A 26,372-nucleotide genomic window follows, 5' to 3' on the forward strand; every position below is an offset into this window, starting at 1 on the left:
GGGTACTGGGTTTATTGGTGGTGGAGAATGGACACTGGTGGAGGGATGTGTTTGTGAACATTGTATGAGGGGAAAACAAGTTCTAAAATGTGTGAATCTGTATCTATACCCTCATGGTGATTCACTAACTAAAAAATTAAATTAAATTAAAAAAATAAAAATAAATCTGTTCCTTATGTACGGTTTGCTTTCTCTGCACTGCATGTTTTCCTTAACCCTGCTGGGAGTAACCCCCAAACACTCTCCAGGAGTTGAGCCTGAGCACCACTGGGTCTAGCCCCAAGCTGAGAATAAATTTTCATCAATATAGAAACCATAGACAATATTATAAACCATGGTTCCTTAAATAATTTTTTTTCAATCTTAAACTAGAAAAATGAGTATTCTGTAATTAGATTTTCAGGGTCCCTTTAGAGACCAAAGTTTATTTTATATATTTTATCATTTATGAATTTATTTTCAATGAATATGTTATCTTTTAATTACAGAAGTACTCATACATGCCAATAAAATATCTTCCACTTTGAAGCAGGCCAAAAAATAGAAACACTCTATTGTTCTCCAGTTTATGCATTTTTTTCGTCAGCTGGCGCTTCCTACCTCCTTTTTCAAGGGGTTTTCCCTATTCAGGTCTTTGTCTTCCTTTTCTAACCACCCTCAAAATTGATTTCTTGAGAGTTGCAAACTCACCTCACCATCGAGTCATTGGGTTGGAGAAGATTGTGGCTGAAGTAACACCAAGTCAGAGACAGCTGACTCTGAACATCTTCAGAGAGCTGACTCTGAGCATCTACTGAACTCCTAACTTACCTCAAAGTTCTGTGTATATACATGTGTATGCTCAGTGTAAACACAAATTATTTTGATAAAGTCTACATGAGATTAGTACTCAACGGTAATTACCTAAGGCTGACCTTGTTTTATCATAAATTGTTGTACTACTGAACCAAGGAAACATAGAGTTTGGGAATCTAATACCCTCCTTACCTATTTGCAGATTTTAATAGAAGGTATCATAGGACAGGAAAACATAGCCAGTATTGCACTCTTTGAAATCAAGATGACAACCAGCTACTGCATTGGTAAGTAGGTTTCATTTTCATTGCATCGGCACATGAATCTTGTTCTACAAATCAATGGCTGCCAGAGGGCATTGAATCATTCCTAGCAGCAGAGGATTTTATAGGGTACACTTTGTAATGTGTACAGTAGTATAAATTTGTTACTAAGTTCACTTGAATATCCTATTGCTTCTAGCTTCCTTCCTAGCATAGAAAGGCTTGTTAGAGTTTGCCTTGCTGGGTTAATGAAAGAAAAATAGATGCAGCAACTGTAACCTGAGTTGCCACCTAAACCTCAATACATTCTAATAAAAACAATTTTCAGTTTGCTGTGAACAAGCTCAGCTTTCCATAAAATTGGACAGAAACATGGGCATCATATTACCTCTTTTCCTCTCCCTCTTCCCCACTCCCCATTTCTCCTTCACCATTGCTTTGTCTTTATAAACAGTTGTCACTTAGATTCCGCTTGAACAGAATTGCTTTGGTGATGTTGGTGTCCTGTGGTCCCTGCCGGGCTGTTTGTCCACCTCTGCTGCCATTATTATGGATGAAAGATACTGACAGAGAAGGACAAAGCCTTGCTGCTAAGGGGCAGAGGAAGGGAAACCAGAAGATTAATACAGAAAAAGCATTTTCGCTGAATTGTTTAAAGGGAGCAGAATTTAGTCAAGTAGGGGTACCAAGGTTACTCTCGAAGGCAGATCCTTTATGGAGAAAACACAACATGTTTAGGCAAATGCAGAAGGTGCTGGAAGGCATTTTTGCATGAATCAGAATCAAGGGAATCTGTAAAGGAAGATATGGCTCCAGGCTATGGAGCTGGGATTTGAATTAAGGTTGGCAGGTGTTAAAAGTCAGCTAGCAGGGGAGGGCATACAGTCACATTTTCAGACAATGACCTGGCTACCACGGAAAATGAGTTGGAAGGTAAGGGAAGTATGCAAGAAGCAGAAAACCCCCTAGGAATGATTGTGATCTTGGAGATGGGATGCAGGAAGAATCTCAAAGTGTGAACGTCTCAAGGGTGTGAAATGGAGAAAAAATGGTGATAAGTCTGTGAGAGTTTGGCAAGTCAACCATACTTGGAGGCTGGCTAAGTGACTTTGGAGAGGGAGAATAAGGAGAGTCAGAAATGATGGTGAACTAAAAAGAGCCTTGGCTAATTCTCTAGATCATGTTTCTCTATTTTGGTCTCCACAGCATCTCTAACACAAGTGGAAAAAAAAGTAGGAAAATGGGTGTTTCTGAAGAAACGGTGAATTTTTGTTTGTTTGTTTGTTTGTTTGTTTTAGAAAAGTCATTTACTAGTCCATACTCTCTGATATAGTCATTTACAGATTCAGGAATATAGCCACGTTTGCCCAGTTTCTAGAATGTTCAATCCCATTACCCTTTATTAATGCTGTTGGTTCATATCGTACCCCATCTTCCCTTCATTGCTGTCATAGTATAATAACTGGGCATCCACATCAGACTGTGGTGCTCACATATGTTAGCTGTAGTGCTCATCAAAAGCCACACTCCTGTAGTTAAGTTGCTTCCTGGGGACCACACTCTTTAGTCGTGTTGCTCACACATTCTAGTTTATTGCTCACTAGGGCTTGCTCACAGATGTGGTCGCCAAGTGTCACACTTCTTTGCTTGGTACTCACACATCTTTCAGTTGTGCTGCTAACCGGGGCTTGTACCTCTTCCATTATGCTCACACACACCTGACTGCAGTGCAGCCAGAAGTCATTGCAGCCCCAGGTATCATAAACAGCAGAACTGCAAGCCTCAAATTTCTCACCAAAGACAGCAGGAGATACCCATTGTAGACTCAAGCAGAGCTAAGAAATATTCAAGGCCCCCAAATCCTAGAAGTGAGTAGAATCTAATCTGTCAGGGGATGTCATCAAACCAAAGAGCCCAGAGAGAGACACTGGGAAACAACAGAAGAGAATGGAATTTGCATCTAAAACATTTCAATCCATTCATAGTTATTTCCTAACCCATTAAGCTGTAAAGGTCCTAGATGTTTCTGTTTTTTTTTTAATTTTTATAATGAATCACCATGAGATACAGTTACAGATTTGTATGGTTTTGTGATTATGTTTCAGTCATAAAATTATCGAGTACCCATCCCTCCACTAGTGCCCATTCTCCATCACCAATGTTCCCAGTATTCTTCCCGCCACGCTCCCCCCAGCCCCCACCTGCCTCTGTGGCAGGCAAATTCCCTTTTACGCTCTCCTTTTGGGTGTTATGATGTGCAATACGCGTACTAAGCGGCCATCATGTTTGGTCCAGAGTCTACTTTCAGCACACACCTCCCATCCTGAGCGAGCCCTCCAAAGATCATTTACTTGGTGGTCCCTTGGACAGCCTCCTGCCCACACTGAGGTACATTCACACACTGGCAGAGCACCATGTATTGGCTCAGTTAACACATTAGCCCCACAGCCTGTTTGATCATCTGTAGAATGGAGATGAAAAGGTCCCATTTTTAATATTCCTGAGGAATAAATGAGATCTTAAATTAGAAAATGATTCCTATGGCACCAGGCAATCAAGAAATGCTAATCCCACTTACTCTTCTTCATGCCTGTGTTCTCTCTTGAACACTTATCTCCCTTGCTTATCTTTATTTTTTACATTTTTATAAAGTTATTCATGATGATTTATTACACTTAATATTCCAATGGGGCTGGAGCAATGCGCAGCGGTTGGGCGTTCGCCTTTCACGCGGCCGACCCGAGTTCGATTCCTCCGGCCCTCTCGAAGAGCCCGGCAAGCTACCGAGAGTATTGAGCCCACGCGGCAGAGCCTGGCAAACTACCCGTGCATATTGGATATGCCAAAAACAGTAATAATAAGTCTCTCAATGAGAGACGTTACTGGTGCCCGCTCGAACAAATCGATGAGCAACGGGATGACAGTGGCAGTGATATTCCAACACCCATCCCAACACCATTGCACCTTCATACCACCATTATTTCCAATTTTCCCATCCACCATCCAAGTCTGACCCAATAGCAGGCCCTAATTTATTTTATATTACTTGCTATGAACAACTCGCTAAAAATGATCAGAAAAGGTTTCCTTAGAAGAAATAGTGTGAAGATTGTTGTACCTCACCCTGGGACCATTAAGCCATTGTATGAGAAATTACTAACATGTTACAAGGTTAAGCCTTTTGTGATAAAATTTTCTTAATTGAGATTGGTTACTTTTTACTTTACATCTCATTCAATGTGGCATGCTGCTACTAGTGTATCAGTGCTATAGAGTTTGAGATGTCGTGAGGCCGCCACTGCAGCCACACAGTCCAGGAACTCTAAAATGTTGAATGGGGTGATACAGCTGGAGTTAAATTTTTAACTGGATGGTGACTCTGGGGTCCAGAAGCATCTCTGCAGTATTGTTGATCTCTTTTGAGATTTATTTATGAGTCTCTGGATCATGGCCAGTTAATGATCTTATATGGCACCAGAGGCAGTTCATGGATGTGACTGCCAGGCTCCCAGATGAACAGGGAAATAGAAGTGCGGGCATGGGGGGTGGTATCCCATCCCTGACTCCGTGAGAATCTAGAGATTTTGGTCATAAACGTACATACCTGAGTTGGTTTTTTTTTTTTTTTTAACAGATTCACTCCTAAATGAGGCTCGTCCCAAGCCTGTGGAGTCTGGCCATGAGCTTGGTGGCAATTAGAGTGTGGAGGTTTCCAGCTGCAGGGCTCTGTTGGGGCAGGTCGTGGGCTCTCCCATCCCTCCCGTGTGCCCCAGGTGAAACAGCCTAACACAAAGTCTGGAAGCATCTCACTTGTCTCTATTTTTTGCTTGCTTCTTCCAGTCTGGAAAAGCTTCTGTACTCTCTTGAAAACATATTTCTTCTCTCTTTCTCTCCTTTTATACATGTCATGCAATGAAAACTATCTTGCCTTCAAAAAAAAGAAAGAAAGAAATGCTAATCATCTTTCTTCCAATTAGTGACAGTTTAAGGTTTGTTTAAATAACAGGAGGAGTGTCAATGCTTCCATCATGGTAAACTCAATGCTCACCCTCTAATGACTTCTGTCTGTCTGTGTACTGTATTCTTCTCTCAGTTCTTCATTTGTAAAATGAGATCAGAGTAAGTGCACAGCCAACCAATGTGATGAGGAGGGAGCTACAGAAAGAAATACTTAATCATATTCCTCTTCTATCTTCCAGGAGATGGGGTCCACTCATATGGTTCTTACCTTGGAGGGCAGGGGATGAGTCTAGAGTGGGAGTCCAGTGGGAGATGGTCAACATAGTCAGACCGCATATTTTTAGTTACATTATCTTGAGGCCCGTGGAGGAACTGAATTGTGACTCTTCCAAAGGAGTGTTAGTTGGACACAACTTACTGCACAGTCATGTGGAGTCAGTAATAGATTCAGTAATAGAAAAGGAGGGATACTTTGCCTTTTCTCTCTTCCATAGAAAAGCTAACCAGGGTGTTAGTTATAAAAGGCAGGTGATTTTCACATCTAGGAAAGATGGCTCTTAGCTCTGGGTAGCTATCATCATGAGCGAAAGGGATGGTGAAATGAACTATCAGAAGAGATGGAAGGTAAATAAAATAACTAGCATTATGACATAGCCCAATGTAGTACTTTGCAATACATAGTTGATAGACCAAGCACCCAGAAAGGTGCTTAGGGCTATGCTGGGGTTTGTTCACATGTTGGCAGTCTTATGTGTAAGGAACATTTTCCCCACTTCACTTCAGAGCCTGGGAGGTAGTGTGAAAACCTCATAGCTTGTAAGTGGATGAATCCCAATCCCAAAAGCAATGATGAACTCTAGTCACTATTCATTATAGGTTTATCTAGCATTCTCCTCAGAACCATTATTGCCCAGGGCAGTGAATGTAAAGAAAGGTTCCAATGGGCAAAGAAAGTGAGAAATAAGCCTAAATATCTCAGCACAAACGTTCCGGTAGTGTGGATATACACAGGCGTGGCCACGTCTCTATAATGTGTTTTTCTTTTTCCTTTACCAGAATGTGACTTTGAGGAAAACCATCTCTGTGGCTTTGTGAACCACTGGAACCCCAACGTGAATTGGTTTGTTGGTGGAGGAAATACTCGGAAGCCCCATTCCATTCTCCCGAAGGATCACACCTTGAAGAATGAACTGGGTGAGTTGGGCTAAATGATGTCCTTTGCGTGGACCACTTTTTGGCATCTCTCCTGCTCTTCTGCCCCACCCTCACCCCTGTGTCCACCCTAGCTGTGATTCTGTGCACATAGCAGGTAGGAGAGGTAGGGGCAAGTGGGAATCAGGAAGCCTGTGGGAGAGTACAGACACTAAGTCATGAAAAAGATGCACACTGCAGACATGAACTCTGTCAGGAGAAATTACCCAGTTAAAGTCTCTCCACCTGGACCTTGGCTTGCAAATTTCACATTTCTATAATGCATTTCATATCTGTTGGTTGTTCTATATTTCTTGTATCTGAAGAGAAGACTGTGATAATGCTTGATGAATCCCTCAAAATAGAAGCTTTGAAGAGAACAACTCCTTAAGAACTTCCCAAGTGGCAGTGAAGGGAGCCAGTGGGAGTGATCCTGAATCCTGAATGTGGTGTGCCACAGGGCCCCCTAGTGACCAAGTGGGCAACCCTTTAGAGCGAAAATGGAGGCAAGGTTATCAGTGCAAAGCGAACTTTCAGAACAAAGCTTTCACAGATGAGGGCAAAGGCTTACTTCCTTGTGAGTTAAGATGGCTCTCACCTGGACCTGGCTCCAGAAAAAAGTCTACATTTACCATAACAGCAAACATTCCAGTCCTTAATGCCAAGGTCTTATTGACTGGCAAGAAGATTCTTTTATTTTAAATTGTATTCATGTAGAAGTTGGGTGTCACACCCAACAATGTTCGGGGTTATCCCTGGGCCAATGTTCAGGAATCTCTTTTGCAGGGGGACCACAGATGTCAGGGAGCAAATAGGGATCAACCGATTGCAAAACAAAAGCCTTACCCCCTGTAATATCTCTGAAGATTCTGTGGATTTCCATCAAGAACAAAAATCGTTCTGCTGAAAACAATAATTTGGGGTCTGGAGAGACAGTACAGCGAGTAAGGTACTTGCCTTGCACGCAGCCAACCCAGGTTGAATTCCTCGCATTCCATATGGTCTCCTGAGCAGAGCATCATTCTGGATAATTCCTGAGCACAAAGTCAGGAGTAACCCCTGAGCATCACCATGTGTTACCTCCCACCTCAAAGAAAAAAAAAATTAAACAGTAATTTGGGGGTGGAGGGCTGGCACATTGACTGTACTCAGGGCTACCTCTTGCTTCCGTGCTCAGAGGACCATATCAGATGTCAGGAAGCATACTGTAGCTGCCCTGTGCAAGGCAAGCACCTTTACCCTTCGTTCTCTCTCTCTCTCTAGCCCTGCAAACAGTAACTACTTCTCTTTTGATCCTTGCCTTGTGGCTATTGAGATCATCTGTTCAGTTCCAATAAACTGGTTCTGATGAAACTATGTCCCTAAGGCTGAAGGCCTAGAAAACTTTCTCTTTTAATGTTTTAACCTTGTCCCCAATGATTTTTTGTTTTGTTCTGTTTGCTTTGTTTTTGGTGCCTATCCTTTACTTTATCTTGACCCTGGGCAGTCTTAACATGATCTTGTTTTCTTTGTTCTCTTTAATCTGTCTCCTTTATATTCAGAGTCCCAGATTCAATTTCCTAAAGGGATTATTAGACACAGGGTCGAAAGCAAGTTTGATGTGAGCGAGAACTGTGTGGCAAAGGAGAGACAGACCCTGTACAAAGAATTTGCAATCGTGACTAACTTCTGTGTGTGAGAATAAGAGATGGGGTGCCCAGAGCCTTTAATTTTGCAGGATCAGTAAAATATCCCCAATTTCTTAAAGTTGGTAACATTTCTCCCCATGATACTTCATGGGTCAATGAAACACATCATCAAAGCCAATTTAGCCAATTTCCATTTTATTTTATGCTTTCCTTTTCTTTTTCAAGTTGCCCAGATCTCCTAGAACAAAATGTTAATAAATAACTTTATATCAAAAGGGCTCCTACTTGTTTAAGAACAAAACTGGGGCCAGAGCGATAGAACAGTGGGTAGGACGCTTGCCTTGCATGCAGCCCACCCAGATTCAATCCCCAGCATTTCATATGGTCCATTGAGCCTGCCAGGAGTTATCCCTAAGTGGAGAGCCAGAAATAAGTCCTGAGCACTACCAGGTGCAGCCCACAAATGAAAGAGGAAAAAAAGAAAGAAAGAAAGAAAAAGAGAACTCAACTTTGGAGCTAACATTCCTACATTTTAGGAATGATCAGAAAATTATAGTTAATATGGTAAGTGCCCCCATGATCCCAGCCCATTTTCAAAATATAGATTCAAGAAAGTGGGAAATTTCTACCACAAATGGTAGAAATAAGATAAGTTAAGATATAGGATCAGTTAAGGTTTAAGAACAGCCTCCTTGGGGCTGGAATGATAGCTCAGAGGGTAGGGCGTTTGCCTTGCACGTGGCCGACCCGGGTTCGATTCCCAGCATCCCATATGGTCTCCTGAGCTCAGCCAGGGGTAATTCCTGAGTGCAGAGCCAGGAGTGACCCCTGTGCATCGCCGGGTGTGACCCAAAAGCAAAAAAAAAGAACAGCCTCCAACCATTGACCAGTCCTGGCCCCTCCTTTTCACCGTTTTCCCCAGCCTTGGATACTAGCCTGCCACATGTGTGTGGGGAGCAGAGGGCAGTTAGGATAGAGAAGGGACCACAATGACAATAATAGTTGGAAATGATCACTCTGGACAAGAACTGAGTGTTGAAAGTAGGTAAAAGGATATACATCATAACCTTTAAGTATCTGTACTGCAAACCATAATACCCAAAAGGAAAGAGAGTGAGAGAGAAGAAAAGTGCCTTCCATAGAGGCAGGGGAGGGGCAGCAGGAGAGAAACTGGGGGCATTGGTGGTGGGAAATGTACACTGGTGAAGGGATGGGTGGTGGATCATTGTGTGACTGAAACCCAATCATGAACAACTTCATAACTGTGTATCTCACTATGATTCAACTAAAAAATAAATTTAAAATTTTAAACTAAAAAAAAAGGATAGCTGAATTAAGTACTCTAAGGGTGGTGATGCCCTCCATCTCCTTCAAAATTTTTTTCAAGGGTTCTGCACAAGAGGAATCAGAGACTGTTTGAATATCCTAAAAGATAAGGAGAAAAGAGAGCAGCTGCACTGGAGAAAGGGCTTCCATAGGCAGAAGCAAGCAGAGAGAGGCCACAATACACTGTGGCAATTACAAACAGGAGCTGAGGGAAAGCTGTCACTCACTGGCAGCAGGAGAGGGCCCAGGCTGAAAGACTGAATTCCTGGGAAGTTTTCACTTGTGTAATGAAAGGCCTTTGGGGGGTCATTGAGGAGGAAGGAAGTCTCAGTAATGTGTTGAGTTTAAATAACCAGGTAGCATGCATCTTAGTAGAAAAGCAAAGGTAGAACAAAACCACAAAACTGCCCCCAAATAAACATTTTTAGGGGGGTCAGAGAAACAGTACAGTGGGTAGAGCATTCCCCTTGCATATAGCCCACCCAGATTCTACCTCCAGCACCCCATATAGTCCCCTGAGCCTGCCAGAGTTGATCCCTGAGGACAGTCAGGAGAAAGCCCAGAGCAGAACTGGCTGTGGACCAAAAACAAAGGGAGAAGAACAAAAAAATGCAACAAAAAAAATTTTGTTAGGGGCCAGAATGGGTAGAGCATTTTCCTTGCATGTAACCCACCCAGGTTTTTTTCTTTTAAAAAAAGAAATAATTTGGGGGCTGGAGAGATAGCACAGCGGGTAGGGCGTTTGCCTTGCACACGGCCGACCTGGGTTCAAATGCCAGCATCCCATATGGTCCCCTGAGCACGGCCAGGGGCAATTCCTGAGTGCAGAGCCAGGAGTGACCCCTGTGCATGGCCAGGTGTGACCCAAAAAGCAAAAAAAAAATTTTTTTTTAAAGATATATCAAGGATTGCTTGCCTAGGGAATCAGAATTTTTCAAAGACAAAACATTGTTTGATACCCAGCAGCACAAGGTCATTTGAGAACTGCTGGGAACCAACCAAATCACAGAGGTAGGAGTGGCCCCTTACTCCTACCTACTCCTACCTTTATGGTATTCACACTTAATGAATACCATTAAGTGTGGCTTCCTTTTTTTAAGAAGATTTTTATTAAGTAATGTGATTTTAAAGTTATTGAGTTGAGTTTCAGACATACAGTGTTCCAAAACAAATCTCACCGTTAGTGTCAACTTCCCTGCACCAATGTCCCCAGGTTCCCTCCCACACTCAGCCTGCCTTCTTGGTAAGCACATTTCTAAGTTTACTTGTTTGTAACTTGGATCTTATGTTTTCAGTGTTGTTGGCTCTATGGTTTAGATATAGGTACAACACACCTCCAGACCACCAATGTGTCTGAGACTCCTGAACCCTGCCCTATTGCCTTCCACCTGCTTTTTCTTATTTTCCCTTCTGATTTCTTTCCTTCCCTGTCCTCATTTCTTTTATATAGGGTCACTGGTAATCTAGGTATTCTCCCTTTGATACCTTGCATTCCCTCATCCTGTTATCCTATATATGCTTTAGACATATGAGATCATCCTGTGTTTGTCCTTTTGATTTACTTCACTTAACATGATATCCTCCAGTTCCATCCAAGTTGCTACAAATCACATAATTTTGTCATTCCTTAGAGATGCATAGTGTTCCATTGTGTACTTATGTCACACCTTCATTACCCTTTCATCTGTCTTTGGACACCCAAGTTGATTCTGTAGCCTAGCTGTTATACTAAATGCTGCAATTAACAATGGTATACATATGTCCTTTTGAATGAATGTTTTTGTGTCCTCAGGATAGATGCCAAGAAGTGGAATTTCTGGATCAGATAGCGTGTCTATGTTAACTTTTCTGAGACATTACCATACTGTTTTCCATAGTGGTTGAACCAAACAACATTCCAAAAAAGCAGTGGATGAGAGTTCCTTTTTAACCTCATCCCAGCCAATACAGATCATTACCAGTTCTTTTGAAATGTGTCATTCTCACTTGTGTGAGATGATATCTTACTGTTATCTTGATTTAGATTTCCCTGATAATAAGTGATGATGAGCATATTTGGGAGGGTGAGTGGATGCACCCAGTCATGCTCAGGGGTTACTTCTGGCTCTATACTCAGGAATTACTCCTTGGATGCCCCAGGGACCATATAGGATGCTATGGATGGAACTTGGGTTGACATGTGCAAGGCAAAGGCTCTACCCATTGTTCTATCGCTCCAGCTCCTATGATGAGAATTTTTTATTTGTCTTATGTGTCTATAGTCTTTCACTCATCTGTCTTCTTCAGAGAAGTGTTATATATACATTCATCTCTCTTCTTCAGAGAAGTGTCTATGCATTTCCTGTTCCCATTTTTAGTAGAGTTTTTGGATTTTGATGTTGTTGTTCAACTTTATGAGCACTTTATCTTAAATATAACCCTTTATCTGATGTGTTGAATGCAAATATTTTCTCCCATTCAGTTGGGTGTCTATTAGTTTTAGCTTGTTTTTTTTCTGCCATGGAGAAACTCATTGACTGTATGTAGTATGTTTGTTTATTTTTGTTTCTTTTACCGTTGCCAGTTATATAATATCATTGAAAACACCTTTATGGTCCAAATTTTGGCTATAGTTTCCTCAATGTATTTTATGGATTATGATATAATCACCAGGTCTTTGATCCACTTTGAAATGACTTTTGTATAAGGAGCGAGTATGGATTCAGTCTTATCTTTTTATATGTAGTTATTGGGATTATTATATGTAGTGACCCAATACCATTTGTTGAAGAGGCTATCTTTACTCCGTTTCATGTACCCCGCTCCTTTATCAAATATTAGCTGACCAAGATATGGGGATTTGTCCTTAAGTGTTCAATTTCCCAACCAATGGTCAGAGGTCCAGCGCCACACCAGTGATTCTTGACCAATCAGGTTGGTGATTGAAAGCAAGTCCAAGGATTCTGCGCTGTTAGGGTATCAACAGCATAGTGGTACTGAGGGCCTTCAAAACTATACCTAACAGTGCTTAGCACTCATTGTAGGCACTCTAACAACTATAGTGTGTCCCAATCCCTTCCTTGGCTGTTGCAAAACACCTCCCAAAGGTAGGTCACTTTGCCACCAGCATTGCAAAATACCCTGTTGTCAATACCAAGACCCAAAAAAGTAGCTGACCCAGGGCCTAAAGGGAAGAACCTAGAGAATTTTCACCTCCCTCCCAGCAATTCATGGAATTTTCGGTGTGGTCAGAGCCTGCACATCAGAATACAACTTTTTTATGCATAATTCACTCATTTGTTCATTTAACAAACATTTCATTTATACCAGACTTTCTTGCATACTTTGGTAATAAAGAGTCACCGACAAGATCACAGGAACCAACATTTCCTTTCATGCTGTTCCATAATTCAAGGGTAAAAATTTTTCAATTATAAACCACCTCTTTTGTATGCTGGAAGAAGAGCTCTAGTCATAGAAATTGGGGAACCATGAAGAAAAGGGAAGGGGAGGAGAAGAGAGGGGCGGGGAGGGGAGGGGAGGGGAGGGGAGAGAAAGGGAGGGAGGGGAGGGGAGGGAAGATTTATTTATTCCAGGATTTCTTAGTGCCTTTTATGTAGGTTTGTTTTTGTTAAGGAGGGTTTTTTCTTATAGTTGTTTGCTCGTTTCATATGGTGTGAGGCACCAAACACCAGGCCTTTAACAGCAAGGAAAATACTTTACCACAGAGCTGTATCAACAGTCCCAGCCTTTTGTAGAGTACTATAAAGGTTTTATTAATGTATATTATGGTATTGTTCAAGTTAATGAAATACCAAATATTATATAAACATGTATTGTGATCCATGACTAATACATTAAATAAATGATATAGGGTATAAAAATGAAAGATTATCTTGGTTTTGAAGTTTATGAAAATCTTTTAAAGCACATAATATCAGAAGGGTCCATAAAGATAGTACAGGGATAAACGGGCTTATCTTGCATGCAGTTGATCCCAGTTCAATTCCTAGAACCACACAGTCTCCCAAGTACCACCAGGTGGTGATATCCACCCTGAGCACTGCTGAGAATTGCCTCTTGGTATCATTGTTGTGACCCATACCACAGCCCTCCCCCAAAATAAATATTTCAAGTAATATCAGAACTGAAATCTGGCCATGTGGATGAGAAAATATATGTAGCTTATGCAAAAGTGTATGGTCATAGCAGTGATGTTGATATTTGAAGAGCATTTGAGAATATTGTATATGTGATATGGCACTCAAGTCCCCACATTCTAGGTGATATTCTTGTTTTTGATTGGTAAGATAATTGGATGCCTCACTTTCACTCTTTTCTTCAAACACTTATATTTCATTCCAACTTTCTCTTTAAAAATTAAACTGATGTTTTGATTGATCATTAGCAAAATGACCCTCTTATTTATCTAAAGTACGCATATCAAATTCACAGTCCCCTGGTTCTTACCCCTATGAAATTCCTCCAAGTATTAGATTCTAAAATGTTGTATTTTAAAAGCTGCCTGTCCATATGACTCAAAGGTTTGACCAAAATCACTCTTGGGAGAAGAAATTCTCCAGTGCTCTAAATAAGAGTATAATTGTATTTCTTATTACATTTGCCTTCTACTAGATATATTGATTTTCCCTGAACTCCATCAATTTGGATGGCAAAGAAAAGATTAAATGGTTCAGATGTCTGCCTGTAGCAGCAGATTTTGCTCTATATAAACTCATCTCATGTTCATTCATATATTGGAAATAGCTTATGCCTTTGCTTTCAAGCCAGAATTTGGAAAGCAAACAGCAGGGACGAGGGAAGTTGTGTGTCTGCTCAGAAACTTCAGAGCTGCAAAGAGGTTGAAAGAAATCTTCCCAGGAGGGCTCCAGCTGTAGAAATGGGAACAGAGAATGTAATATCTGAGGGAGTAAATGATGCGGGTATGAACACTTCCTCATTTGGTTGTGTGTTTTTAACACTTAAGCCCCAGTGAGTTCCATGTATCAAATGAGCATTTTGTCTCCAGATTCTTGTCTAATGATGGAAATAGCCAAATAACACAGTAGGCATTATGGTAGAACACATCTGGGATTCTAGAAAGATTAAGATATAATCTTGGTTTATTTTTTCTCATTAAATTTCTGATTCATCACTTGTGGAATATTTTTTCTTTCTTAACATTTTATGGAGTGAAACAAAATCTGTTGGGAGATAACCTACTGACAGCTCAGATTATTATTATTTCCTACCTGCCTGTTGAAAAGAAAATTGCTGAAAGAATAATGAGAAGAAATATGTTTCTTTGCTGAGATTTTAAAAAATCAAATCTGCTTATGGTGCCTCTCTAGAAGAAGCTGAATAAGGTTTTAAAGTCTGAAATAGGTCGAAATTACTTTATTCCATCAAAGATTTGGAGATGAAGGGATCATTTTTCCATAACTCATGACATCCTTTTCTTATTTTGGTTTGGATGGATCTCAAGTGTCATCTTCACAGCACCTATTCATTCACTTTCTGCATTGATCCAGCTGGTTCATTGCATAAGCACTCAGTAGGCAAGTATCTTTATTCATTTTCTCACTATTGCCTTGGCATTGTGCAAACTCAGCTGGATTCCCTTCCCAAGCTGTTGTAAGCTACCATATCTTTCCTCTCACTTTCAGGTATTAACTAAAAATTTCCTTTTCAAGGATTAAATTCAGTCAAGTAAAAATTCTAACATCTCTAACATCTCTTCAAGTGGCAGTGGAGAAAAGGTGTTTTCTTTAAATCTTTATACTACTTTGGTTCCTTTATCCCTCCTGACCATAATGTTCTGGTATCTTCAGGGTTAGGGGTAAAGGAAGGGGGCAAAAAGTTTTATTACTGGTGCTGTTTTATCTGGAATTGTTGCATTTCATGCTGCAGGGAGCCATACAATGGCCATTTCTCTCATGGACAATGGAAAACCGTGTTTCTTTCTTCCCAAAATGGAATGAGGCAACTTATGACTGGCTGGCTGTCAATCTTTAGTACCTATGAGTAACAGAACACCCCTAAAGCTCCTTTCATATTTTGTTCTTTTTTTAATATTTTTTAAGTTTATTTTATTTATTAATTGGTTATTTTAGGAAACAAGGGAGGGTTTGTTTTTTTTTTTTTTTGCTTTTTGGGTCACACCTGGCGATGCACAGAGGTTACTCCTGGCTCTGCACTCAGGAATCACCCCTGGCAGTGCTCAGGGGACCATATGGGATGCTGGGAATCGAACCCAGGTCGACCGCGTGCAAGGCAAACGCCCTACCTGTTGTGCTATCGCTCCAGCCTCTCTTTTTTTAATATTTTTTATTTTAAAATGAATCACCATAAGGTACAGTTACAGACTTACAAACTTTTGTGCTTGCATTTCACTCACACAATGATCAAGTACCCATCCCTCCACCAGTGCCCATTCTCCACCACCAATGATCTTAACCACCCCCACCCTGTTCCCCCACCCCACCCCGCCTCTGTGGCAGGGCATTCCCTTTTTCTCTCTCTCTCTCCTTTTGGGTGTGTGGTTTGCATTGTAGGTATTGAGTGGCCATCATGTTTGGTCTATGGTCTACTTTCAGCAATCATCTCCCATTCAGAGCAGGCCCTCCAAGCACCCTTTACTTGGTGGTCCCTTCTCTATCTGAGCTCCCTTTTCCCCCAGCATGTGAGCCTGGCTTTCAAGCTGTGGAGCAATCCTCCTGGTATACATTTGTGCTTGGGTGTAAGTCTCACATTCTATTACTTTATATTTCACAAATGAGTGCAATCTTTCTATGTCTGTCCCTCTCTTTCTGACTTATTTCACTTAGCATGATGCTCTCCATGTTGATCCACTTACATGCAAATTTCATGACTTCATCTTTTCTAACAGTTGTGTAGTATCCCACTATATAGATGTACCAAAGTTTCTTTATCCAGTCATCTGCACTCAGGTCTTTTCCAGATTCTGGCTATTGTAAACAGTGCTGCAATGAATATACAAGTGCAGATGTAATTTCTCTTATACTTTTTTTGCCTCTCCGGGATATATTCTCAGAAGTGGTATTGCTGGGTCAAATGGGAGCTCAATTTCTAATTTTTTGAGAAGCGTCCATACGGTTTTCCAAAAGAGTTGAACCAGTCGGCATTTCTACCAGCAGTGAAGGAGGGTCCCTTTCTCTCCACATCCTTGTCAACACTGGTTCAAAGCTCCTTTCTGTTGAAGTTATCCCCCTCAGTTAATCTTGTTGAAAAAAAAATTTTTTACATATTAGCCTAATTATATTATAAAGGATTTATTTAGGAAAACTCAATCCTTTGCCCCTCAAACTCAGGAAATACAGTTCACTAACCACACAGTCCATTTTCTCCACCCTTCTCACACAAGTCTTCCCTCTGTCATCCTGTCTTTAGACGTGTGAAGTCAAGAGTCAGGCACCATCCTCTACAACACAAACTCTAGTCATCATTGACCAAATTTTCCCAGTCATCTTGGTCATTCTCTCCTCAAAACTCTAGGCAATTTCAGAATCTCAGAATTTCTGTCAGCATGGTTAAAAGAAAGTTAGACTGCAGTCTTCCTCCTCTATTCTCTCTGCATGTAGTTGCCTTAAGCTTCCTTCCTTGGATCAAGGTGACATAAAAGGGTCCCTAGCCTTTCTTTTGCAAAGTTAAAGGAAACATATGAGAGGTCAACTCTGTGAAAAATCTACTTAAAGTAACTGTATATTTAATCTCTGATCCTTTTCAGGCCTTGTCATGGGTATATGTCAGAAGGTAGAGATGAGCTTAATAAAATGTATCTGGCTCTAGTGCCAGGTCCACCATAATGTACTGTGACATACCTCGCTGGTCTAGAACCACTCTTTAGAGAGTAGAGGTACTTGTTACCATTGTTCTTGACACTGGGTCTTAGTAGACCTTTGAACTCAGTTTTTGTTTGTATGTATATCCTTCCTGGAATCTGTAGAGAAGGACTAGGTCTGAATTTATCCAAACCTCAAGGCTCATTAGGTAACTGCTAAATTCATATGCTGAGAGATCCTGCACAATCGTTTGCTATCTTTGGGTGCTGTCTCCTCACACTGGCAGCAGACCAGTGAGTGTTACCAGCTGGCATACTTCAGACCATGTTTTCCCCCTTACCTTGGAGACAGCTTGTCCAGACAACCATGATGCCAATGCAGACATCACAACTGGAGCACAAATGTGGCTGGCAGGACTAAATTGCAGCTGAGTCAGAAGATGCCTCTGGCATGGTGGCCAAGCCAAGGGCAATCCTGGTGGAATGCTGGGAAGCCAGACTGCTTGAAAATAAAAGTTTGGGAATTTCCCTCAAAATTCTACTCTGAATTCAAAGGAAAAGAGATCACTCCTGGGGACCGCTGGTTCCACATGAATGATGAGCTAATACAAAAGACTCCTGTAAGAAAAGAAGAAAACCCAAACTTTAACAACGGAACTTAGAAAGTACCTGTCAAAGAGGGAAGACTGGGGGTGGGGGTGTGGAGCAGAGGGCAGAGAATATGGGAGGAAACCTGGGAACACTGGTGGAGGGAAGTTGACACTGATGATGGGACTGGTGCTGCAATATTGTATAATATTTTCTAAAACTGAAATATGAATAACTTTGTAAATCACAGTGCTTTAACAAAATTTTAAAAATTAAAAAAAGAAGCAGTCCACATAGCTAGTCATCAGGGAGATGCAAATCAAAACAATGAGATATCATCTCACACCACAGAGACTGGCACACATTCAAAAGAACAAAAGCAACCAGTGCTGGCATGGATGTGGGGAAAAAGGGATGCTCCTTCACTGCTGGTGGGAATGCTGACTAGTCCAGCCTTTCTGGAAAACAATATGGACAGTCCTTCAAAAACTAGAAATTGAGCTTCCATATCACCCTGCAATACCACTTCTTGGAATATATCTCAAGAATGCAAAACAGCACAGTAGAAATGACATCTGTACCTATATATTCATTGCAGCACTGTTCACAATAGACAAAATATGGAAACAACCCGAGTGCCCTAAAATAGATGGCTGGTTAAATAAACTTTGGTACATCTACACAATGGAATACTATGCAGCTATTAGGAGAGATGAAGTCATGAAATTTGCTTATAAATGGATAGACATGGAGAGTATCATGCTAAATGAAATGAGTCAGAAAGAGAGGGACAGACGTAGAAGGACTGCACTCATTTGTGGAGTATGAAATAACTTCACATGAGGCTGACACCCAAGGACAGTAGATATTAGAGCTAGGGGGATTGCCCCATAGCTGGAAGCCTGCTTCATGAGCAGAGGGGAGAAGGCATATGGAATAGAGAAGGGATCACTAAGAAAATGATGGCTGGAGGAACCGGTTGTGATGGGAGATGCATGCTTAAAGTCGATAATGGACCAAACATGATGACCTCTCAGTGTCTGTGTTGCAAGCCATTATGCCCAAAAGTAGAGAGAGAGTATGGGGGATATTGTCTGCCATGGAGGCAGGGGGAGGGTGGGAATGGGGTATTGGTGGTGGGGAGTGCGCACTGGTGGAGGGATGGGTGTTTGATCATTGTGAGATTGTAACTCAAACATGAAAGCTTGCAACTATCTCACGGTAATTCAATAAAATTTTAAAAAATAGAATCCTGGCCAGCAGGCACCACAACACTGGAGAATGTTCTGGACCCCAAACTGAGCCAAAAACACTGGGGTGCCCCAGATGGAGCAGTCTCCCCACCTTCTCCAGATGGAATCCCAGCGACCATGAGCTTCTACAAACATGGTTCTGGTATGTGAGGACCAGGATAATTTCTTCAAACTGCACGGCCACTTATGTGGCCGCGAAACCTTTCCTGATATACAAAGTGAGAAATGGAAAATAGATGATCTAGCATCTGTCTCTAGAAGGCAGGATTTTATGGTGATGGGAATATCCAACCAAAATATAATGCCCAAAATTATATAAAGAGTATCTGAACAATTGTCTGCCATAGAGGCAAGATAAGGACTGAAATGGAAAAGGAGGTGATAATGGGGATATTGGTAGTGGAAGGTTTGCACTGGTGGAGGGATGGGTGATCGATCATTGTATTGCTGAATATCAACCATGCAGCTTTTGGCAGAAATGCGTTCAGAATACGCATTAGGTTTCTGGTGCCGGACCACTCCAGGTGTGAATGGGTTTCATCCCTTGGCCTGTTTCCCCAGGTGGCTCGGTCACCACTGCAATCTTTCAGAGGTCTAGGGACAGCCAGGTAGGGGCCCGAAGTGACACACCGGGCTTTATGGGATGGGGGCGGAGCTGACCCTTTCCCCTCTCACCTTGCCCCTACAAGACCCTGAGTTGCCTCCCAAAAACAAACCCTCTGGCTGCTGATTGAGCTGCTTATTGGCCATGATAACAGAGACTCAGAAACAAAATTGAGTCTAAACAGCGGGTTTTGGCAGAAATCCTTCCAGATTTAACTATTAAAACTTCAGAATTCCAAAATTGCATGGCCACAATAGCGGCCGTGCATCATCATATGCAATTCATAATCAGCAATAGAAAAAAAATTGTCTAATGTTGCCTTTTTGGTAGATCTGAGTGTTAGGATAAAATCCAAATAATAATGGTGGTTTTGGTATCAAAATATTGAATGTAATCAAAGTAGAGAGAGAGCATAACGTGGAAATCGTCTGCCACACAGGTAGGGGTGGATGCAGAATGGTGGGGGATACTGGGGTTTTGGGTGGTGGAAAATGTGCATGGTGAAGGGCCAGGTGTTTCATCATTGTATGATCAAGACTTAAACTGAAAACTTTGTAAATGCTCTCATGTTGTTTCAATAAAAAAAATTATTAAAAAAAGGAAAAAATATGTAAAGAGGAAGAAAGTCCTCTGCAGCTTCAAGAGTAGTACACAAACCAACATACAGGAATTATAGAGAAGCAACTAGAGCTGACATCACGAAGAGTTGCACTTGGAAAAAGAGACCAGTTCGCAGTCCGAATATGGCAAAGTAGTACAGACATTAAGGAAATGTGGAGAGACTTTTCAATTTTCAGTCTGATGGGTAAACCCGTTACCCTGGTAATAAGCTATTTTATATCTAGTTTAAAAAAATTAATGCTTGAAATATTTGTGGCCTATAGGATCACAGTTATTTAGTTTATTATAGGATCCTGTTGGTCTAATATCTGGTTGTGCTTAGTTTTATCCAATTCAACTTTGAGGGGTCTGGTAAAGATTGCTTCTCTCCGGACAATGGAGATAACTCAACAAATGAATCGCAGCCTTTGCTTCGACCCTCAGCATTCCCAAGTTCCAGAGGGAGAATCCCTGTGCACAGAGTTGGGAATATGCCATGGGCACCACAGTGTGTGGCTCCAAAACAAAGCACTTTCTTCTCCTGAGATTCTGGAACTCTAGAACTCTGCACGGATAGGAGGATTGACCTCACTAAGGAAGGCTTGAAAATGAAATGGAATTTTCTAATAATACCAGGCTACCTTCTTCAGTGCCCCTAAAAATGTGCACTAGACTGAAAGTGGGTAAAGGGATATACATGATAATCTCTCAGTACCTATATTGCAAACCATAATATCCATAAGGAAAGAGAGAGTGTGAGTGGGAGAGCAATGGGGGGGGGAGGGAGGGAGAAAATTGCCGAGGCAGGCTGGGGGGGTGTGTCAAGGAGACAGGTGGAGTGGGTGGCAGAGGGAAACTGGGGGCATTGGTGGTAGGAAATATATACTGGTGCAGTAATGGGTATTGAAACATTCTCTGACTGAAAACAAATCATGAACAACTTTGTAACTGTGTATCTCACAGTGATTCAATTAAAAAAAATTCTTACAAGAGTCGGAGAGATCATATAGGAGTTAGGACACTTGCTTTGTATGTGGCCAACCTGGTTTCATTCCTGGAACCATATATGGTTCTCTGAGCACTGCCAGGAATGAATACTGAACACAGAACCAGGAGTAAGGCCTGAGCACCACTGGGTGTGGTCCAGTCCTTCCCATAAGAGCATAAGATGGATGCACCACCCACTTTGATACTCCAGCTCAGGTGTGCCTGATCACACACATTCAGCCTGCCCAGCTCTTATGCTTCAAACCTGGCCTCCTGAGGCTGACTCCTGGTGATTGCTGTATCATCCCTACCCCTCTAACTCAGATAACAAACTTATGGTAAGCTGCCTTTTGTTTCCCATTGAGAAATAGGCTTACTCAGACAATCAGTAAATGATAACTTTGGCAACATTCAGCAATGAATAAATGAAATAAATGAGTGAATAGGCAACAGAATGTGGTTGGATCGAGAGGTTTGCATGAGACTGGTGTCAGCAGTCCTGGGCTTACTCCCAGCAGTCTCTGTGACTCACTTTGGCAGGCCACATGGTGTTTGCTGGATGTATTTTTGGATTTCAAATATGACTATGGCTCACTTGACCTAGTGTTTGGTACAATAATTGCTCATGAGTCCCTTTAACTGCAAATTTAGAGGTTAAAATATTGTCCTTTAAAGCAGATTTATTGGGGCCAGAGCCATAGTACATGGGTAGGGCACCTGCTTTGCAAGCAACTGACCCAGGTTCTATTCCAGTTCTCCATACAATCCCCCAAGCCCTGCCTTTAGTGATCTCTGAGCTCAGAGCTAGGAGTAAGCCCTAAGCACCACAAGATGTGACCCCAAAACAAAATAATCATAATAAAGCCGATTACCAAGGGCCAGAGCATAGTTCAATGAATTGAATGCATTCATGTTACACAAGCTTGAGGCCTGAGTTCTCTCCCCAGCACTGCATCTCCCCCAACTACTACCAGAGCACAGAACTGGGAGTAGCCCCCAAGCATTCCTGCATGTGGACCCAAAACAAAACCCAGATTCGAAATACAACAAATTATCAACTGGGTCCCAGTGAGACCTCATTGGCAAGGGGTTTCCTGTTGCACTGCCATTTGTGACCTCTGATGCCCCACACAGTGTCATCTCCTGGGCTTCACACTCCTGTTGTACAAATACCACAACCAGGTGTACAACCTACAGTGAGCAGTGGAAGACAGATGTGTGTGATGCAGATCTTCAGTGTGGTCTTCGCATCTCCTATAATATGATGCATTTTTTTCGTTTATTTTTGTTTTGGGGGCCACATCCGGCAATACTTAGGGACTACTTCTGGCTCTGCACTCAAAAATTACTCCTAGCTGTGCTAGGGGACCAGATAGGATGCCAAGGATCAAACCAGGGTTGGCCACATGCAAGGCAAGTGCCCTACCCATTGTACTACTTCTCCAGCATTAGAATGCATTGTTTCCTGTGCCTTTGTGGGCTCTATCCCACACTTACTGAGCATCTCCTATCGTCTTACTTCTTAAACTGTGGCTTAGGACCTCATATGCTGTCACATAATGAAATGGGAGACTCATGAAATATTTGGTGACAATAAAAAGGTTCAGAATGTGCAATGACAAAAATTAATTTGAAATCAGTTGTGTGATGAATCAGGCATTTCTTACAGTGCTCACCCATATTGCACTTCTGCAATGAAAATGTGATCCATGTGGGGAAAGTTTAAGAAGCCCTGGCCTAGGGCATTTGACAGTATTCTATCCTCATCCTGGATAGAATGGTTTCGGTTGTATGACTGGGTCAGTTTGGATCTTCCAAAATGCAGATACTAAGCTGGCATTAGGGGGAAGAGATGTACTGGACTTTGGGAGGGTGTGATTGTGAAAGATAAGCCACTGAAGCTTCTGGGGCCAGGCTTTTGTGTATGCACTGGGTGTAGTAATCACAGAACCGAGGAGCCACAACATTTTTAGGTAAAAATAACAATATTTCAACTTTATTTTATAATCAAAAGGGAAAGAGTGAATGAAATAAATATGTGCAATTTAGGTTATATTCATTTTCTACAAATGCAGCTTGAAATTTTGAATATTTGGGGGAGAATTTGGGCCACACTCAGCTATGTTTAGGGCTTGCTCCTGGCTCTGTACTCAGAGATCACCCCTTGTGGGGCTCAGGGAATCAAATGTGGTGTTGAAGTTCTAACCAGGGTCTAACCAGGGTCTGCCACATGCAAGGCAAGAGCCCTGTGTGCTATAGTGTCTCTCCAGCTTAATTCTTTGAATATCTTTTATGATAAAAAGAACCCAAAGTGATGAAAGTACTAAGGGCCCCCACAAGTCTATGGCCCTGGGTAGGCTGACCCTGCAGCTCGGAATGGAAGCCTCACATATGTGAGGGAGAAGCCAGGCTGATGGGGGCTTAGTGTAGAGTTCTGCCAAGCAGAGTTGCTTGGTCATGCTTGGTTGTTGGTAGAATGTGGCATAACCTTGGTAGCCCTGCTGTTGTGGATCCCAAAGGAAGGTGGCTGGCCCGTAGGTATGGTCCCTGCAGCAAGTTCCCTTGGGGGGACTGATCAGCAGCCCACCTGCAAGGCTCACATCAGGGGTCTCAAGGAAACAGAACACTATTGCTCTCTTCAGCCCACTCCTGCATCAGGTTCCTGAAAAGACTGCTTCACTGGTAACACGCTGTTATGGATGTCATCACAGACACGTGACTTCTCAGTGAGGGAAGACTTATCACAAATGCTGCCTGGCCACTTGTGCTCTTCATTAGCCCACATGTTTGTTTTAGTTGAGAATAACTGGCAACCAAGCAGTATTGAGAAGACCCCTCAAACTTGGGATGGGAACCTTCGCCTACCTTCCATACCAAAGGTTCTCTTACCTGTTGTCTGATAGTCTTAGTTTTTCTTTGAATTCCCTCCTCAGAGGTGGAAAAATGAAAGACATCTCTAACCTGTAGATATGTTTGTTTGACCCGCAGTGCTTTGGTATTTGGCTGGAGATCAGGTCACCAGCATGGACTAAGGGATGGGCTTTCAGGGATAAGATAGAGACTAGTCCATGTCAAGGGACCATGTCCCTCACCCCCAGTTGTTTGTTGTAGACAGAGAGTATGAGTCCAGTGCTATCATATTTTCTGATTTTTCCAGAGAAGCTTAATTTCTCTTTCTTGTTGCTGGCAAAACATGGTTTCAAACATTGACAACTAAGACACTGTCTGTTCCCTCCCTGTTAACTTCCATCAGTCTTACTTTGATTTAGCTGTGTGCTCTGACCCTCTGAGTTATGGTCTCTATTCACAGTTCCATTACATGATGATATGGTAAGAGAAGTTATACTTTGGTAAGGACGAATTGTTCAGGGGGTGAACAATTTGCTACTAGAAGCGAGTGAGTCTTGACTTGCTCATCTTTCCTCTCTGCTGTGTTGACTTGAAGACCTGTGGTTGTACTTGCATTGTACTTGATTGTACTTGAAATAACCACTTGCTGAGGACCTACCACATGCTGGGTAGTATGTGAGATGCAAAGCAAGTATCTGGTGCATGAGCATATGAGTATATATCCTTCCTAATAGCCTTCTGCTATTTTGCTGAGAGTAAATGGGCTGTTGTTAACCTGTAACCAAGTCATAAAAACAAAGATATTAAGCTATAATTGTTTTGAGTTTGTAAATAGAAAAGTTATTCTATATTGCATTGCTCATCTCTGTTATTACAACTAAAATAAATTCAGACAAAGTGGCTAATAATAATAACTACCCCTTATAAATAACATGCAATGTGAAAAGCATGGTACTAGAATCATTAATGGCATTACTTTATTTCATTATAATTCCATTAGGCAATTACAATGAGCCAGGCACATGAATAAGTCATTTAATACTAGTATCACCCTTATGTGGAAAAGAATTTGATTCTCATTTTGAAGAGCAGGAAATTGAAACTTAGGGATGTACATATTTCCAGGTCACAGGGCTAGTCAGAGATGGGATAAGATTCAAACTCTGTTTTCTGGAATCTGAAATATAATTTATTCCACTCAGCCTTGTGGTTTCTTTATTTCACCAAAATTCCTTTTATGGAGGCCAGTCTCTGAGTATAGAGTTTGTCAAATCTTGCCAAGTTTTTTTGCTTTTTGGGTCACACCTGGCAATGCACAGGGGTTACACCTGGCTCTGCACTCAGGAATTACCCCTGGCCGTGCTCAGGAGACCATATGGGATGCTGGCATTTGAACCCGGGTTGGCCTCATGCAAGGCAAACACCCTACCCGCTGTGCTATCTCTCCAGCCCCAAATCTTGCCAAGTTTGGTATCACAAGTTTAACCTTCCAAATCCTAATCCAATTTATTAAGTGTGAATTGACCTATCCGTTCTAATATATACATATATATATATATATACACACACACAAATTGTCATTTAGTTTGAATCAAAAAATATCAGTTTCATTTAACAGTAGAATACTGTGTAGATTGTTAAGATATACTGGAAAGTGTCTGTCTGTCGCCTTTAAGATCAGATGGTATGCTTTTAAACACCTTAAGAGCTCAAAGACTTGGGGAAGGGGACCTTCTAGGATAATGATTTGTTATGTTTCACAGCTGTTAGGCATGTCAAAATGCAGGCACTTTACATATTCCTTTATTTCTACCTTTCTACAAGTGTATTTTCCTTCTATCAACAGTCCAGCAAAGGAACGGTCCTTATCTTATATTTAGCAGAACACAATAAACTCCATGTACTTCTTCATCCAGCTGTGACATTCATCAACCTGTCACCAAGCATCTTTCATCAATAACTCATCCACTTACTCTCTGCATCTCCAACCAGATTATGTTTCAGTTTATCCACACAAGTCCACTGCTCCATCTGAAAATGCCCCCACCTGTCTTAGGCTGTGTTTTGTCCATGTGGTTTTTAGGTCACTACATGTACGTGGATTCAGTTTATGTCAAGCACTTCCAAGAAGTAGCCCAGCTCATCTCTCCAATGACCACGGCCTACATGTCTGGCTGTCTGTCATTTTATTACCAAGACCAGCAAGGAAGTGACAATGTCTTCTCCCTTTATACTCGGGATGCTGCTGGCCTTTATGAAGAGATCTGGAAAATGGACAATCCAGGGAATACAGAATGGAACCTTGCGGAAGTAGAATTCACTGCTCCCTACCCCTTGGAGGTAGGTGCTCCCTGTGTTCTAGGTATGCCCTGGTACCCTAAGCCTGGCACAAGTTGCCCACACACAAGCAGGGGACCAAGGCGATGCTGCAGTCTTACCTCGTTTTCTCTTTTCTGTTGTGTCTCTATCATTTTTCTTTTCTCTTTTTCTTAACCACCTTCCACTCCCACGCTTCTATCTTATCTTTATTCCCTTCATTCTTTCTTT

General features: G+C 41.7%; 1 protein-coding gene across 2 annotated transcripts in view; it reads left to right on the forward strand.

Moving 5' to 3' along the window:
* MAMDC2 (MAM domain containing 2) overlaps positions 1-26,372 on the forward strand; it is a 142,552-nt gene that overhangs the window by 62,198 nt on the left and 53,982 nt on the right. For both annotated transcript variants that reach the window (XM_004600118.2, XM_055140993.1), the window contains exons 4-6: positions 998-1,082; positions 6,075-6,212; positions 25,909-26,165. In XM_004600118.2, coding sequence (XP_004600175.2) covers positions 998-1,082; positions 6,075-6,212; positions 25,909-26,165 — 480 coding nt within the window. The remainder of the gene's footprint in view (positions 1-997; positions 1,083-6,074; positions 6,213-25,908; positions 26,166-26,372) is intronic.

The sequence above is a fragment of the Sorex araneus genome, chromosome 1 (genome assembly GCF_027595985.1).
Source record: "Sorex araneus isolate mSorAra2 chromosome 1, mSorAra2.pri, whole genome shotgun sequence".
Classification (NCBI taxonomy): Eukaryota; Metazoa; Chordata; class Mammalia; order Eulipotyphla; family Soricidae; genus Sorex; species Sorex araneus.